Source organism: Chiroxiphia lanceolata, chromosome 2, assembly GCF_009829145.1.
Source record: "Chiroxiphia lanceolata isolate bChiLan1 chromosome 2, bChiLan1.pri, whole genome shotgun sequence".
Lineage (NCBI taxonomy): Eukaryota > Metazoa > Chordata > Aves > Passeriformes > Pipridae > Chiroxiphia > Chiroxiphia lanceolata.
This window is the reverse complement of record NC_045638.1, coordinates 11,258,483-11,277,482: the sequence shown is the minus strand read 5'-3', so window position 1 is coordinate 11,277,482 and position 19,000 is coordinate 11,258,483. Positions and strand designations below refer to the sequence as shown.

At 39.7% G+C, this 19,000-nt stretch overlaps 1 protein-coding gene across 5 annotated transcripts in view; it reads right to left on the bottom strand.

Moving 5' to 3' along the window:
* Positions 1 to 19,000, bottom strand: part of TAB3 (TGF-beta activated kinase 1 (MAP3K7) binding protein 3) — a 44,331-nt gene that overhangs the window by 9,738 nt on the left and 15,593 nt on the right. Inside the window, exons 2-5 of one of the 5 annotated variants that reach the window (XM_032678867.1) lie at positions 9,451 to 9,639; positions 5,392 to 6,526; positions 5,074 to 5,151; positions 1,893 to 2,053 (exon numbers count right to left, since the gene is read on the bottom strand). In XM_032678867.1, the coding sequence (XP_032534758.1) occupies positions 1,893 to 2,053; positions 5,074 to 5,151; positions 5,392 to 6,526; positions 9,451 to 9,552 (1,476 nt within the window). In that variant the 5' untranslated portion in view covers positions 9,553 to 9,639. Of the gene's footprint in view, positions 1 to 1,881; positions 2,054 to 5,073; positions 6,527 to 6,685; positions 6,761 to 9,450; positions 9,640 to 19,000 lie in introns of those variants that run through there. The other 4 variants (XM_032678866.1, XR_004355212.1, XM_032678865.1 and 1 more) reach the window with 4 other exon arrangements.

Below are 19,000 nucleotides of genomic sequence, written 5' to 3'. Positions count from 1 at the left end.
AGCCAAACCTTCTAGCTCAGTATATTTAAATCATTTGATGCTGAAGGATGGTAATTATCCTTAACAGTAATCAGTTAAGTCCATATATTTACATATCATTAAGAACCCCTAAGTTACTGGAATATAAAGCATTCTTAATACTAGCAGCACTGATTAGTAACACGTATGTAGGAAAAACTACCTTATCCCAGGATGCATTCTGGCATCAGAGTCACAAAATCACAGAATGTCTGTGGTCAAAAGGAACCACTGGAGGACACCTGGTCCAACCCCTCTGCGAAGCTTCCAACCAGACTTTGTGCCACTGACAGCCACACTCTCTTGGCCTGGCTGTTCATCCAGTTTTCAATCAACCTCACTGCTCACTTAGCCCACACTTCATCAGCTTCTCTATGAAGATCTTATAGAAGACAATGTTGAAAGCCTTATCAAAGTCTAGACAGACAATAATCACTGTCTATCTAGGTCATCAGGACAGACTTTTCATCCTAGAAGTTTATCAAATTGGTCAAGCTTGACTTCACCGTGGCGAATCCATGCTGATCACTTTCTTGTCCTTCACGTGCCTGGGAATGGTGTGCAGGATTAGCTGCTCAATCACATTCCCAGGGATCAAGGTGAGGCTGACCAATCTGTAGTCCCCTGGGTCTTACCCTTCTTGAGAACAGAAGTACTATTTGCTCTCCTCTAGTCTTCAGGCACTTTCCCACACATCATTAATCAATCAAAGATTATCTAGAGTGGCCTTGCAATGACATCTGCCAGCTCCCTCAGCACTCATGGGTGCACCTCATCCAGGATTATGACTTCATGTATGTCTGCTTTGCTTAAGTATTCCCTGACCTGATTCTCTTCACTAAGGGTATACCTTCTCTGCTTCACACTTTTCCCAGGGTCTCTGGGACTTGGGATTCCCGAAGGACTGTAAAGACTGAGGCAAGGAAGTGATTCAGTATCTCAAGCCTTTTCCATGTTCTATGTAACCAGGTCCCCCATCTTGCTGAGCCCATGTTTTCACGGGGCTTCCTGTAACAGAAGCCCTTCCTTTTGTCTTTGACATCCCATGCCAGATCCAACTCCAGCTGGGCTTTGGCTTTCCCATCTCATCCTTGCACACTCAGTGCCTCTGCATTTCTCCCGAGGACATACTTGCCAAATGCTGCCCTGACACAGGTGAGACACATAGCAGCCACAGTAGTTAAGCAGCCAACAGCTCCTACTGTGCCTTCCAGCCCACACCTGTGTGCACTGCTTATGTCAACACAGTGAGTAAGTCTGAACTGATTTGGTTAACAACTGCACACAGTGGAAGCTGTTTTTCAGCCACATGAATTCCCTTATCAGAGCCATACAGTTGTCTGAGCTAGAGTCACTTGCAGGTGGAAGTCACACAGATAAGAAGAATCAACAAGGAAAACAGGAGAGGGAGGTGCCAACTATTTGAGCCAACACTGCCACTGAGAAGTTACTTGGCACATCCTGCACATACCAGATGAGAAATACCATCTACGAGATGCAACTACTCCAATAAATAAAATACCTTTAAAAAAAAAGTTAAACCCTCCTGCATGAACACCAAGCACTACACGGCTCAGGCTCATTGAGTAGACTTGGATATACTTTTATAGGTTGTTAGGAAAGCAACTATATTCAGTTCTGCGGTCCACAAAAGCACATGCATATAACTTTCAGAAGTTCTGTTGTGAACACTAAGAAAGCTGGACATGTTTCATAAATTACAAGATTTACCTTATGGCAAGTCAAGAACTTACAATAAATTATCACCAAAACCTCAAGATTTTATACTCAAAAGTTTTCGTACAGTACTTTAGTTCATCAGAAAATAAAAAATAAATCCGTATGTTGAATTAAAATACTAACAAATTGCTTACTGTTGGAATTGCAGTTGTACAGCTCACTCTTCGAAGCCGCCTCTGCATTAGATCATGCTCCATACCATTGACTTCGGTTTTCAGGCGTTCAAGCTCTTCTTTCTCAATCTTCAGTTCCTTTGCTAATCTCTCCATCCTTGCTCGTTGATGTAACAGCAAGGCTAATGTTTTACATAGATGAAATAGTTACTAACATATAAAAACCTTGAAAACTGAATTTTTAACTTATGCGTAAGATTCATGAGTGACCTTTCTGGGGAAAAAAAAGTGATTGTAAACATGCAGCCGAGTATCAGTGTGAAGATGCTTTCATGCCAAATGAACTACAATTTAGAACACAGTTATTCCAGAATTAAAAACACATTTTTAGACAGTAACTTGAAGTTGATATTACCATTTTGGTCAAAGCTTCTTTTTTTGCATTTGGTCTTTCTCGTCTCAAAAATACAAAGGCACCTGTACAAGGAGACAGCTTCTCAGGATGAAACAGCAACCTAGTCATTTTAATACTCTACTTTCAAAAAAAATAATAAAAATACCAGAGGTAAGATCAGAAGGTAACACACACTTCATATCTGCTGCTCAACAGCAGCTGACACACCAGCCTTGAGACATCAGCCAAATGTCAGTCCTAAATTGTTTTTTTCCCCCATCGCTGTCACAGAGTATGTTATAGCAACTTTAAGCAGTCTTAACTTTTCAGGAATCCTGAAATACTCAATACTTTAAGTTCCTCAGAGTTCAAAGGCAAAACTATAGAACTTCAACAAAATAGCCTAGAGAATTCAGGAAATAAAAAGTGAGGTCAGCTTAGGTGCTTCAAACTCTAATTCTACAACAGAGCTGATTCCTCTCACCTCTCTCTGCTGTTAGTCATGCTCTCATTTTTGTCTTGGTACTGAAATTTATGATTGTCACAAGTTGATGTTGGGCTCCCAGAGAACCAAAGAAAGCATTCTGACTACCTAAAAGATAATACTCAGTTTCCTCAGGAAGAGCATTTCTCAGTATTTCATCATGATGTAGAACTGGCCAGGTTAGTGTGATGCTTAATCCTTTCTGATCTGGCTGGTTTTACCTGATTGAAGTCTGCTAGGATAGAGAAAAATAAGACACTTGATGTGGGTATTCAGACAAACAAGCAGCTCATGTAACAGTGTTCCAAGCAAACTGTTCAAAATAAAGCTGTTGTTGAACCTTCAAAATGCAATTTTATAAAAGGCTCCAGCCAGCACTTGCTCTTTTCTTCACCCCATCCAACAAAGGCAAAGTACATAATATGGCAAGAGTATTTGCATGTGAGCTAAAAAGAAGTTAGAAAAATAAACAACATGACACAACTTACTGCAGAACAACAAAAAAAACCTCAATCAGGAGCTTTTAAGGGGTTTTTATCAGATGTCAGTATTCTGCACAAAAATGTAGCACTATACTTTGGATTTGAATTGGATCTACCAATTCACAGCCAAAGAATATACACTGAACATCCCATCCAAGAATAACATCAGGTGTTTTTATACTACAGGCACCAGTACTACTGAACAAAATTGTTCTCTCCTTTTTTAAAGTAGCATAGTCATGCAAACAGAATTAAGAAAAGACAGTGCAGATACCAGGCTGTGTGATTTTCTACTATTATTACCAAACCTTGTCTTTGTGTGATTCCTCCAACTTAACATGGTATGACTGCATTTCATAGCTTCACATTATACTCTCAAAGTACAACTCAAACATGACTCATACTACAGTGAAACAGCACAAGTACAGAGAGCGGAAGGAATTTTTGGTAACGCTTTTCACAATGATTTGCATTAAAGAGAAAATTAAACAAACCTGTTCTACGTATTAAGCAGTTAAATATACTCTTCTTTAGGATTCCTTTTGTTGCAGTAAAGAATATAATGTTTATTCTTCTACAGTTTATTTCTCTCAAGAGTTCACAGTGCAGCAATACCAAAGGCTCTGGTAGGTATTGTCACAAATGCAAATGCCCCCAAAAGCATATACTAACTAGTTCTATTTAGTTTTTCAAATACAAAAAACTAGTCAAAGACACAAAGGTAAAACCTGATTTTTACATTTCAGAATATGTTTTTCAAAGCAATGTGAAGCTACTTGTAGCTTTCTCACATAAATGACAATGTTCACTGAAGCTCTAATAGGAACATTATCAAATGTGTTTGGTTACAGACCTACTGGCAATCTTTCTTACTGAAGAACTGGGTCTAAAGTATTTCTAATTGGGTCTACCAGCTACAAACCAGCACTATTTCAGCTCTCTAAAGTTAAAAAAAGGATAGAAGAAACAAAAGAGGAATAAGCTCTCTTTTCAAAACACAGATCCAGAAAATAATTGTTGCTGGCTGTCATTCTGTCATTATCCCAAATGACTTGCAGACTGATTAATTTGCTCAGTTTAAAATTTTTCAAATCCACACAGCAGATGACTCCAAGAGAAGTAGTTTTCAGCTAAAATTTCAGTTAAATTTCACCTTTTTTTCTTTACTGATTTACTGAATTCTTCATTTATGTACGGCATTAAAATTATGTTCTGTCCCTACACAGTAGAACACACATCTTAAAATTTGTCTGCCAATCTCTTCCTCCTCTTTGAAAACTCTAAGTGGGAGAAGCGAACTTGGGATTAAGTTCTTCAAAATAATTATTTTAATACCTTTCAAAACTAAATTATTATTGGTATTGACAAGGTTTTTTTAGCTGCAATCCTACCTCCCGCCTCTTGCACTTAATATTCTTCAATCTACACCAAATAAACTGGATTTAAATGCCAGTGCTTCAGGTCTTATAACACATTTGAATAAGGAACAAATACAAAAAATTTTAAAAATGCACATGTAAATTTATGACAATTCTTCAACGCAGAATTTACAAACCAGACACACAGTGTATGAAGACACCACTTACTTTTAACTGCAGTGTTTTGTTTTAAGGAAGTCCTCTAACACCAAAAGCATAGCAACTTTAAGACCCTCAGAAATTCTTTATGCATTAGACTGAAACTTAGCATTTTTTAAAAAAAATCAGAATAAACTCATTCCATGATTTTTGGTGCAATTTCTACTTTTCTCTGTACAGGTTCCAAAATTCTCACTTATTAAGTAGTAAAATCAAGCTGAAAATTCATTTTACAACACCACAATTCGCAGGGTTAAACATTTACCTTGAGTGTAAGCATAGTCATCCGATCCAGAACTAGAACTTCTCTGATATTTATGGCTTCCTTTTTCTCCTCCAGATCCTGGGATTACAGAAATAGGCTGAATAGGTTCTGGTGCTGCAGAACGCTCTTCTTGGTCCACTAAATTTAAAAGATTCTCAGTCGGTGCTCGACCTACTGTGATTTTAAAAATGGTTGGGTTTGGCTGAGATACCATGACCCGAGGAGACTGTGTTGGTGCACCTGTAGGTCCAGTTGGTTGAGTGTAGGTAATATATACTGGATTAACACTAAATGGAGGTTTGGGTTGCCCCGACATACCTCTTGACGGAGAGCTTGAAGGAGGAGTAGTGGGTGCATACAGCGGGTGCTGGTTTCGTTGAGATGGTTGATTACTTATTGGTGAAGGGCTTCTGTTCATTGCAGTCCCAGGTCTTTGCGGTGGCTCAACTGTAATTTCTATTTTATTCATGGAACCTTTGGATAAACTAGGTCCAGCAAAAGGAGGAAGGTACGACACAGAGTGACTGCCTTGTTTTTGAAAAGTCTGGGATGCTTGCTGATATGGATGGGGTGGGACAGTTGAAGGGCTAGGAGGCATGAAAACATGTGAACTCTGATGACTCAGCTGAGGAGGCTGAACTTGGTGTTGAGGAGAGCCAAAGGGAGAGGGACACTGGGATGCCGGTGGCGATCGAAAAGCCGACTGAGGGATCTGGGGCTGTTTCGGAGAATACTGAGAAGGTTGGTAGTTCTGTTGATGTGGATATACAGGTAGAGGACGGGGAGTATAATGTGGAACTGGGCCCTGTGGCGATGAATGCCACTGTGTATTCTGAGGAGTCTGTCGTCCTGAAGAACTTTGAGATGTTTGTCTTATATAAATAGAGCCAGGAGTCCCATAAAGATTGCTTGGAATCTGTGGAAGAATTTGTAGAGCTCTGGGTACGCTCTGTCCAGAGGGGAGGTTTTGTGATACTGTAACAGTAATGGGATTTGTACTGTACCGAGGTATGTGCATATACGTGGGAGGAGGGCCTTGCATAGCAGACGTGTTCATTCCTGGTTGTATGGAAGATGGCTGTGGAGGTGGCTGTGGAGGAGGAGTAGCTGCATTTCTATTCTGGTCATTCATGAAAAATGGATTGTAACTAGGAGAAGCTGCCACAACAGCGGGAGCAGAATGTGGTTCTTGAACTAAGCAGATGAGTTGTTTACCTGCTGTGCGCTGAGGGTCAATGTGTCCATCGCTTGAGCTGTGTACCAGTGTACGACCACCATTAAGTTGAGCTCCATCCCCCACGTGATAGCTGGTATGAGGATGAATACCCAGATTAATGTGCAAAAGGCTATTTCTGTTCATTCTGGTGTCATCAGGGCTGTGGTACTCCATGTACAGGTATTTGTTGCTCTCCTGTGCAAGGGCTCGACAACAGGCATCGAGGTTGTTGTTGTTCTAGGAGTAAGAAGAGACACCTATTACTGCGACATAGCACAAGGAAGAGCCACTGCTCAGTGTTCAACAAGCCTTCAGCTGATGCCACAACCAAGCCCCAGCTCGAACACAACTAGGGAGAACATTTCATACATAGGAACTTTGAAATAAAGGTAGTACCTGCTAAGTCACGGTATGCAAGTCGTACATAGCTCACGTTGCATCTGGAAAAATGCTCTGGTAACACGAGCTACACTATGACATATTAAAAAAAAAAATCAAGTCCACTTTTGGGGAAAACAACGGTTAGAATTCTTCACATGTTCTTCAAGGACCAAGTCGGCACAATTAACTACTTCTAGTAACAACACAAATCAAATTAAACTAGATCAAAACTGGAAACTCTGGAAAAGCAAAACAAAAATGCAGACAACATTTTAATGTTTACCCAAGTGTTTACTGTTTTCATTTTTCTTTTACTACTTGAATATTTCTCTTTACCTGAAATTTTAAAAGCCCAACATTTTAGGCCAGTTTTTATTGATAGAACAGTATTTATTGACTTAAAAAAGCAGTTCAAGTCAGTACTGCTTGAAGAAGTACTGCCAATTCCATAAAACACCTTACAATTCTAATGAAATTTCAACTGCCTTTAAGAATTTCAAGCTTAAGGCTAAAAAGGGTTTATTCACACATCAGTGAGGAAACCAAATAACCCCATAAATGTTTGATTTGTTCTGCAGTTCTAGCAGTTGAAACTATACAGACAATAAATTATGAATCAAATGAGAAATCTAACGGGGAATTCCCTTTCCCTTCTTGCCCTCTCCCCTCATTTTAGCTTAACCTTGTCTTATTAGAAGAACACCACAAATGATGGCCTTTCCAAAGGAATAAAATCACTAGAAGGCGTTCCAGATGGTGGATTTTTTTTCTCTCCACTTTCTCATATAACAGCCTGTATCAGCCGTGGTTCAGATTTTAATTTAAATAGTAGTTAAAGAAAACAAATTTCACTTTAAATTCAACTCAATCTGACCCTCAGCACCCAAACTTTGTTACATATAATCCAAGATTGGTACGTTCTGTGACAGAGTACTTTCTTCCAGAACAAGTCTATACATATTTATAGACACATACACCCCCACCTTCCTCAGTGTGCTAAAATTACCATTCTAAGGAATATACATTAATAATGGTTTCACTTCTATTTTAAACACTATCGCTATATAAATTTTTATACATAATACACCTAATACACATAATACAATAATAATACACATATAGCCTTGCAATACAATTTTCAACAGCCTATCAGCTGAAGTCATGTTATATTTCTTTTCTAAGGGACCAATAGCTAATTAGTCTTAATATTACAGTGAAGATAACTTCCCCTAAAATTTCATGATTTCACTAACAGATGAATACACATAATTCAGCACTTTGTCATATGAAGACTTACTACTGAAGATAACAGAAGACAGAAGAGTCCAGCCCTTAAATATGAATGGCTCTCACTCTATGGATACTTCTCTCTGACTACTTCCCTTCACGTTAAGCTCTCCTTCTAGATCCCAATGGTCAGTGGCAATACCCAGATATATCACCAAAAATTTAAGATCAGAATACGTGGGCAACAGATCTTGTAATAACAATCAGCACCACAGTGCTAAGACAGCAACCTCAAAGTTAACCACTACCATCAGCCACTTGCCATCTAAACAGAACTTCATAAACAGAGTCCTCAGCTTCCTTAGGTCACTTGGTCAGGGTGGAGGTAGAAACCCTGATTTGATCAGGGTATAGAATATATCTGTCGTTTCAAAAGACCTTCAATTTTTGACAGGTCTAAAACTCAACCAAATTTAAATCTACAGTATTTATTGCAAAAAGTTAATGAAAACCAGCTTGTGCATCTTTAAATAAAAAGTGGGTTTGGAAACAAAATCTACACTTTAAAAAATAACAACTATTTGCCATGTAACGTTAACCAGCTACCCAGAATGCCCTATTACAGATACAGAACACCATATGCTTCTGCAGCATTAAGGGTTCTTTAATTTTATTGTTTAAAGACGCCTATGACAAACACAGTTCATCAAAAGGATCATGTACTTAACAGTGCAGAAGAAATGACTGTCAGGACAAATAAAGCTTTAAATTACTGGGTTTCCCCTGCTTTACATTTGTGTGAAAGCAATTAATTTGTATTTGTATGGTTTAGAAGACACATAAGGCAAAAATCACAGCCACTGTTCTAAGCAAGACTACTCATCTGCCAGGGACAGGGAGGATGCAAATACAGTTTTGTTATGTTAGCCATGGCCACAAGGCCAAACCAGATCTTTTATGTTTCTGTTCCATTCCTGAATCTTCCCATTAACTGAAGGTATTCCCAGATGACCACTACTTTGCAAAATGATTTATATGTGATTTTAGATGAAGAATGGAAGGACAAAATGGAAAGGAAAAGGCGAGGAGAGGAGGAGGGGGGAGAAGAACTATCATCACCTGACTTGGAAACAGAGAAGTAAAACTAAACCTTTGGAGAGCCATGGCAGAAAGATGACATGAAGACGAAAAATCTTTAGATTTCCAGCTAAGGCCAGTTCCTCATCTTCCAAGGAGAGGAAAATCTTCTTCAGTATGTTATTTATGTAGCCATCATCAATAAATATCCCATTAACCACTTCCCTTATTCCCCATATGCATAACAGTAGCAGGTTGCACAGACAAGGAAAAACTGTAAGTGGAAAAAAAAAAAAAATCCACAAGCCTAAATGAAGAATGACAAAAAGCTTTGTCCCTAAAACACAGGACAGAAATGCAAATAGTGCAATCTTCCAATCTTTTAAAATAAAACCAGGGGAATGGAAATCTGTGCTCCATGTACACTACTGAAAAGGGTTTTCATACTAAAACACAATAGCCAGACTGTACCATACCTGAAGCATGCACTGAGATACCACCCCTTCGGGTATCTCAGGGAAACGCTGCCGGAGATCATGGAGTACCTGCACGTCAAGCTGTTGACTGCCCTGCGCCATGCCAGATGGATGATGTTCCAGATTACCAAAGAATGGAAGTCAACAGGCTTTCCAGTGATTATGGTCTTCTGAGGCTTCTGGCATTTTCTGTAAGAAACAAAACAATTATCTTTTAAGCCATCGTAACTTTTCCTCCTTCCCAAACTGCACGTGTAGAAAAACTACTGTATTCAATTTTTAGATCTAGCTATCAAGAGAGACAACAGGTTAAACACAGGAGTAGGAATAATCATGTCTCACATTTTTAAATTAAAACACTTATTGTTCCACAGGTACATCCTATATGACATTTCACTGGAATGTGCTAGTTCATGTCTTTACTCAGTCTCATTGTCGCACCACATACACATAACTTTAATTAATTTGACCCACATAAAATGGAACTGCTACATATTTAGTCCCAGTGATACCCTGAACAGTTTGCAGGAAAGTCTGAAGTTATCACAAAGCACAGATGTCTGTTATTTACAGCATATTAGAAATAACAGGTTGGAAAACTAAGTAGCACAATTATCCAAAATACTCCTCTATTAATAGGGCTTAAACTCTTTTGTCTTTACATCACTAGAAATCCAAGAGGTCAGAAGCAAATTTTGTGAAACATAACAAGAACTGAACAGAATTTAAAGAGTTCTTGTTAAGATTATGGTGAGAATCTATTTAATATTTTTGTAAAGCACCTGTTAAATTCATACTACTGTGATTAGTGACAAAAATAACCCTCTTTCCATTTCAGGATTCTTGCATTCAACATCAAAAAGATTCTATCTGAATTTCAATACCCACAGACTACTAGAAGGCAAATACAGTCTGAGTCAACAAATGCTTTTCTCGCTTGTGGCTCATGATCACAGCAGTAATCAAAAGGCAGCTGAAATCTAAGCAAAGATTCACAAAAACTTTGTATGAAGGTGGTGCATGACACAGCCCTTCTAACACATCCGTCATTGCTAAGCTTCAAAAGCCTTTCCAACAATACTGCTCAGCTGAATTCTTAACTGCAAGAATGCGGTGCTGTGTTCAAAAAGGAAATGAGAGTCAGATATCAGCAGAGTCGGTGTTCAAGTAATATATTAGCTACCCAAAATCCCAAGCTTAAATCATGCTTATCTCAACCTCAGTGCAACTGTGGTGGCACATGACACAGGTATTCCAATCAGCTTTCCGCCTGAGCTCAACTTCCAGCAGCAGTCCAGAGCAGCACAACAGATTAGCAATCATATACATCTCTGTGCACTAATAGATTCCAACAGCTTCCCATGTCTTCCCTTCGAAAATCTCTTAGTTTTCAGAGGCAAGAAAACAGAACACAGTTCTTCAAAGAAAAGTAAAATGTCAGGTTTAGGGTAAAAAAAACCAAACAAACCAACTTTGGTAAAAGCTTTTAGAGGTAAGAACAGAAGTCCAGTCCCATCCACCATCTGGGTGTTTTGTATGTGGACAGCTCTCAGCTGCCACCAGCATTCATTAAACACCACATGTGCTCAGGGTTCCTCCCTGTCCTACCTCATATTCCAGCATCCAATATTACACCTGTCACATCAAACCTTTTCAAGATAAATGAGACAAGTTTAAAGAACAGTGAGATATGTGAATTATCTTGCTGCGACTTAAGAAATACTGCAATAAACTTACATTGTATAATCACAATGCATTTTTGTCCACTGCAGTAATGCTGCACACTCCTTTCATTTTAAAAGGAAATTAGCTTCCAGTGACTACAAGAGCCAGCTGAAAATTCCTAACTACACTCACAGTAGGGATTTTTTATAAAACTTATTTTTTTTTTGTAAGTGACAAACAAACATCATAATCTGAAAGGCAGACCATCAGCACAATACTCAAAGAAAACCTGACAGCAAGCAAGGTCTGTGTGGTTCTAGACAACTCTCCTTTTCCCAAGAGGAAGAGGTTGAAATGCAGTAATGGAGGGGTACCCTACCAGAATGAATTGTAGTTAAAACCCCTTTAGAATAACAAATGACAGTATCTGAAACAGAAGATAATAATTGTAAGAATTTCATTTGCATGAGTAAGAGTTTTTGCATCACTTCTCTCTTCAAATAAAAATTCAAACATAACATGGGTGAGGAGACTGGAGATCCATTGTCAATACATGCAATGTTTTTCTACAATGGTTTTAAAATAAAGTTAAATTTTTTTAACGTTTTCCAACACTTCCTGAATATGTGTGGGGAGCAGAGGTGTAATACAAAGTAATTGGCAGTTACTGGCGAACTACGAATTTTATTAGACTTCCCAATGCAATGTACAACAAATTTCCATTTTCATTTTGAAGAGTCAAAGCTTCCAGTCTTTACAGTTACACATAGAGCCCTGAAAAGAAACTCAAAACTACTGCTGAGATGCACGAACAAACACACAATCATTCAGAACTCCTTGGATTACAAGGCTGAACTACTGTGGAAATTTGTCGGGTTTTTTTCCCAGTCAATACCACAAAACTCATTACTGTCATTATCTAGCAGCCCAGCCTTTTGTCCTGTGTATTGTCCAGCATTTTGTACTGCAAATTCTGCTTGACCTGCCTACAACTGCACATTTTCCACTCTAAGCAGGCACAAACTGGCTGGAATACAATACCCACTTCCCATGTTGCTCCACAGCACGCGGCAGGCGGAGAAGCAAGTTATTCAGAGCCAAGAGCTTACAGCACAGGCCACACAGCTAAGATGCTTGGACAAGAACTCCTGCTGAGCCACAACAGACTAAGAAAGCAATCCTTCAAAGACTTTCTTCCACAGCATCCACAGGCTAAGGGACACACTGAAGTGAATTATATTACCAGCCTTATAATTACTGAAAGTTCGGTGCATCAAAAAACAACCCAAAGTCACAATGAAAGCAAGATCTGTAATTTTCAGAAATGAGTTGAAGGTGCCCAAACTCCAAATGGAAAGTATTTCATGAGGATGGAATAAATTAACACTGCCACAGACATGGCAATTCTAAAGGCAAAACCAAAGCACATTGTCACAGAATTGGTCCTGCTGTGTTAACACACACAGCAAGAGCCACTAGTGAATCTTGTGGATTATGCAAACCATGACTCAAGTCCTAAACAAGTATAACAATCAGTTTTTCACACCTTTTACATGCCCAAATTAGATGTACAAGAAAATGCTATCTTTAATCTTCTTTCCTTAAGACATTTGTGTACCTTCCAAGTTTAGAAAACAACTAACAATTCCATCTATCAACCGATGCCACTTCTCTGAAAGATTTAAAAAAAAAAAAAAAGTAGAATTACTGTAGTCTTGCTACCCCACGGATGTGTCCAAATATGTACAGAGGGAAATTTATTTCACTACTGACATTTTTGAAGCATTAAATCACCTTGAATGAAGATATAGAAATCATCAGTAATTAAATTCAATTGAAAACTAAGTTAGATCAATATACACTATCTGAAAATTTATAAATTGTGTACTGATATGCACTTATGCAATTACAATGTATGGAGCAACTACAATAATTCCTGAGTGAATTTCCAGAAAATAGGTTACCTGAAGATAGTTTCTCAGGTCTCATCAATTTAAAGTTGATTGTTAAGAGTTTTATAACAACAATTGGGCAGTGAAGTGTTAAGAGATAAAACACAAGACAAAACACAGCAATAAAAAAAAAAATCATTTCAGAGAATCATAAATATTCTGAGTTCAAGAGGACCCACAAGGATCATCAAAGTCCACCTCCTCGCCCTGCACAGGACACCCCAGGAATCACACCATGTGCCTGAGAGCGTTGTCCAAATGCTTCTTCAACTCTGGCAGGTTTGGGGCTGTGACCACTTCCCTGAAGAGCCTGTTCCAGCACCCAACCATCCTCTGGGTGAAGAATCTTTTCCTGATATCCAACCTAAACATCACCTGACATCCCAGGGAACATCCCTGTTCCCTCAAGTCTGGAAGATGACCCAGAGGGCTGGGCAATCACCACCCACATGAAGTTTAACAGAGACAGTGCCGGATTCTGCACCTGAGACGGAGCAACCCCAGATGTACAGACAGCCTGGGGAATGAGATGCTGAAAAGCAGTGCTGCAGAAAGGGACCTGGGGGTCCTGGTCAGTAGTGAGTTGAATATGAGTCAGCAGTGCCCTGGCAGCCAGGAGGGCCAACTGTGTCCTAGGGGCATCAGGCAAAGCATCCCCAGTCAGTCAAGGGAGGGGATTGTCCTGCTCTGCTCTGCACTGGGGTGGCCTCACTTTGAACATTGTGGCAGTTTTGGGCACTGCAATATAAGAAAGATATTAAGTTATTAGAAAGCATCCAAAAAAGGGCAATGAAAATGGTGAAGGGCCTTGAGGAAAATCCATACAGGGAGCGACTGAGGTCACTTAGCTTGTTCAGCCTGGAGAAGAGGAGACTGAGGAGAGAAATCATTGCCGTTACAACTTCCTCATGAGGGGAAGAGGAGGGGCAGGCACTGATCTCTTCTCTGCGGTGACCAGTGACAGAACCCAAGGGAATGGTCTGCTGTTATGTCAGGGGAGGTTTAGGTTGGATATCAGGAAAAGGTTCTTCACCCAGAACGGTGGTTGGGCACTGGAACAGGCTCCCCAGGGAAGTGGTCATGGCCCCAAACCTGCCTGAGTTCAAGAACGTTTGGACAATGCTCTCAGGCACGCGGTGTGATTCTTGAGGTGTCCTGTGCAGGGCCACAAGTTGGACTTTGAGGATCCTTGTGGCTCCCTGTCAACTCAGGATATTCTATGATTCTATTATATACACTTATATAAATTGCAAACCATTCAGTGAATTACACTTGTGGTAATTTCTGGAATGACATTACCCCTTACTAAAGGCCTGCTTTAGGGTAGATGTCAATTTAGCTGTAGATAAATAGATGTAGACAAACTTCCGTCTGGACGCAGGGTTACAGTCCTCCAAGGATGCCCAGAGTCACGACATCAGAGGCAGCATGAAATAACAGTGAGATCAATAGGAGTTACCACTCATATACAACTAAACGGCTTTTTGAATCTTTCTTCCCACTCAACTCAGCCAAACTAATTCAACCTGCTAGAACAATTTAAAAACAAAAACCAACACCTTTTACTAGCTTAGTAAGCTTACCCTGCACAACACATACCCACTGAACATCACACTGCTGCGGAAAGGAAGAAGAAAGGCCCAGAGAAGAGCAACAAGGCTGGTGAAGGGACTGGAACACAAGTCCTATGAGGAGAGGCTGAGGGAGCTGGGGTTGTTCAGTCTGGAGAAGAGGAGGCTCAGGGGAGACCTCATCACTCTCTACAACTCCCTGAAAGGAGGTTGGAGCCAGGTGGGGGTTGGTCTCTTCTCCCAGGTAGCTATCAGTAAGACAAGAGGGCATGGTCTTAAGCTGTGCCAGGGGAGGTTTAGGTTAGATATTAGGAAGAAATTCTTTACAGAGAGGGTAAATCAGGCATTGGAATGGGCTACCCGGGGAAGTGGTGGAATTCTCTGTCCCTGGAGGTTTTTAAAATGAGACTGGATGTGGCACTTAGTGCCATGGTCTGGTAACCACGGCGGTGTTGGATCAAGGGTTGGACTTGATGATCTCAGAGGTCCTTTCCAACCCAGCTGATTCTATGAAGAAAGGTTAAAAAGGGATACAGGAGATACAGGAGCAAGAATACCACCTCCCTCTTTTCAGTACAGGTAAGCCACCTCATCAGTTAAAGCCATAACAAGAAGACACCTTCACCTGAAGTAAACTTAGAACACAAGAACCTGTGTTCTGGTATGAACAGCACTAAATCACAATGGGATTTTGCCAAGCACTGTCAACACTGGAGTCAAGACACTGACCAGGCTGTGGCACTGCAAGAAAGCTGCTCTGTCAGCTGAGCTCTGCAGGTACCACCAGCAAAAGGCCATTTGAAATTTTACTTCAAACTCCACGTCACTTGCCAACCACGCAGGGAACACTGCTTTCTACAAAATTTTTTTCTGAAAACTGTGACAGACCAAGCTGATTACAGGCAGCAGCTCTTTGTCACCAATATGATTATACCGTCTACATCTCCACTGATGCATTGGTTACATGCCTCCAAAGGCTGGGATACCCTCCATAAAACTCACTGCATGTCAAGAGTAACATGAGAAGACAATAGAGTAATTAGCTCAGCTGACATATTTAGAAAGCACTTCATTAGACTAAGTATTAGTATCTGTGGGTTTTTACCTAATACTGTGGTTTTAACAAATAAATATGATTTCAGCCAAAGTCTACATTACTGTATCATCACACCCCAAACACAGCAGCGGAACTACCGTATTTCACTACTCAAGTAGAGGTTAAGGTGTGTAATTATTGTGGTACTTCCTACAATGACTGCAAACACATAACAAAAAAGCTCTTAAATAGCAACAATTTTGTAAAAAAGTTTGCATAAAACCATGACATTTGAAGATGAAGATTCGAACTGAGTTTCTTCGCACAAATCATTAACTACACAAAAACATATTTTTCAACATCCCATCCCACACATACCTGCTATTTAATAGGCATCAATTATAACCCTGTAAACATGCCCAGCACATGACCTGGCTGCAGATGCAATCACGTAATCCCACCTCTAATCCTTGAGCAGGCCTCTGGAACCACTGTTACCTTAAATTCAAAGGGGCCTGCCTGTAGTAGAACATTAAACTGGTTGTAATTGCTTTAAAGTCATCACAATATATTAATTCCAAAACTGGAAATAATGAAGAGAACAATTTTGTACACTAAGTTTCCATTTACTTAACCGTTAAACAAAACCAATTAACCCATCCCACAAATGTCAGAACACTCACATCAATCCAGCTAAAACTTTAGATTGCTCCTTAGGCAAAGGCAAGCAAATGCTTTTATAGTGACACCTTTATAATGATTTGCTAGCTAGATGATCTTAAAATCTCAGAAACACAAGAAACTAAACACTGAGAGTGTTATAACAGCGCCAAGAGTAATTTTTCCTCACAACCATCTTCAGTCACATGCTCACTCTGGCTAAACATGAAATATATGACAGAAAAACAAGGATTACTTTTCCCTGCAACAGTTGAACTAAAATAATTTTTAGGATTACATATAGCTAAGAACAACTCTCCCACCTCAGAATTCACAATGCCCATTTCCTGGAGTTTTCTTTATTTACAGAGTGATCCATCCCACAGCTTTGGGACTGTACTGCTTCACAGGATAAGAAAGAAACAACAGAATTTAAAGACAGTTTGTCAGTTCATACAGACAAAGTTCAACAAAGCAAAAGAAAAGCAGTCAATATTTAAAGTTGAGCTCAGCATGCTGTTGGCACTGCTCTGAATGACTGGCTACGTCACTAAAACCACAACTTCGTGGTTTGGCAAGCTGTCTGCTGATGAACAGTCTTGTGTAAATGATCACAAGATTCATAAAGCCCCTGGGTGGTAGGAAGGTGATGTGAACCACAATAAAGAGGTATACAGCAGAATGAAACTAAAAGTAAAGCTGACAAACAGCTTCATCTATGTCTCTGCGAGGCTGCATCACATTCTAGTAAATACTTCTCTAGGAATTTATGATTCTCTCACTCCAATGAGCAACAAGAAGTGGCAGAACAAAGTCACAAAAGAGTAAGTTTTCCAGGCAGTGGGACAGTTCAGGAATGATGCTACTATGCCTCGAGTACCAGCTTCCAAAAGGGCTGTGCAGAACAGTAAGTAGACCCAAAGCTGCAAACACAAGTGAGTTTGTACTGCTCACAGGTAATCCTGAGGTTACCACAAGTATCATGACAGTACCCAAAGCTATGAGGACAATGAACTGGCTTTCTTACCAGGGCATAGGATCTATGATTTTTGACTGTTTGTGAAATACTGGTTGTGGTTGGGAAAAATCCTGCAGTGAACAGTGCACTGTCCAATTTCCTAATTCATCAACTTCAGCGTTGGCCCTGCTAAAAGCAGTTTTATGATGATGCAAAAATTTTTTGGCAGTTACATCCTATTTTGGGAATCAAAATGAGTCAGAAAGGATACAAGAAAACATGAAACTGAGTACACACTACAAAGCACTGGAAAAAGTCTACTGCAAATCCACCGATCATAAACTTCAGTTTTTTCTTCATTTTAAAGTACAGTCTGCTATTCATATTTCCAGGTTTAACAACTACTAGAAGCTGAGGTTTACACTAGAGGTAAACAGCAAACCAACTGCAAAAATACTGGATTATTGCTTAATACACAGTTTGTTCCAGAAAGAGAGCTTCCTTCTCAGAAGCATGAGATTAACATTTCTTGAAGAAGAAATGTCTCCAAGTATTTCTATGGATGGAGAGTTATCTGCAGGTCACCAGTATGAATCCCAACCAGCTCAACAGGAATTTATTACTGTTCCAGCCTAACATATGTTTGATAGATCCTACAAAAGTGATCCTCAGCATTAGCTCCTGCTCCAGCATCACGAATTGATTGCCATGCATTGAATTCGCTTGCAGTACATTTGGAACAGGCTTTGTTCCCAAGATATATTTACATTGGCCAAAACACAATCAGTCCTTCCACAAGACAATTCTACAAAACAAAACACTGTATGTACTTTTGCAGGAGTTCAGATCAGTAGGAATTCACTAAAGCCACAAGTTTCAAAATGCCTGAAGACCTAAAAAAAAAAAAAAAAAAAAAAAGAACCAAATTGTAATTTGAGTTACCCACACAGAACTTGTGGTGGCTCACTGTAGTAGTGTTGTAAACAAGTTTTAAATAAACAGACTAGTACAATTTCTCTGTTAAGCCTCTGATGAGTTTTTCTATGACAAACCCTGAAAATATTCTATATTCAATGAACTGACTGAATCAAAGATTCCTATTTTATTGAAAACTGCATATATGGAAGAGCTTTACAGGATGCAGATGATTTTTGTAACACACCTCATCATCAACGTTTAGAGAAAATGACCACAAAGCATATTCACACCTGTAAAGAAGCAGCATTCCTTTTCCTTGTTTCAAGTTAAGTGACCTGCCTAAGTTTATCAACATCCCATATAACTGATAACTCCACAAAGTCTATTGCACAGACTGCCCACATACTGTATTCACATCTTCTACACCCAGTATGACCAGTTGAAATAGGAGACAAAATGGGAGGTGTGAACATCCATGCAACACTGGCCTGATGACTACCAGCCTCTCCTCACTTTGGTCATCTTGAACTAGAAGAAAAACCCTAGATTAGAAAGAAGTGGAGTGAGGGGATAACAAAACCTCCTTTCAGGATCCCCAGCAAACACAAACTGATGGAGGATATGACTCCAGACAGAGGAAACAGAGGAGGGAAGCGGACAGGCACATGTAAAAGGGAACAAAAAGTAGAGACACAAGTAAGCAGAAAACAGATACAGAAAAACAAGAAACAGTCAGGAGTCAGGAGAGAACAACAGCAGAGAGAAACATGAAACCACACTCCCTACACAC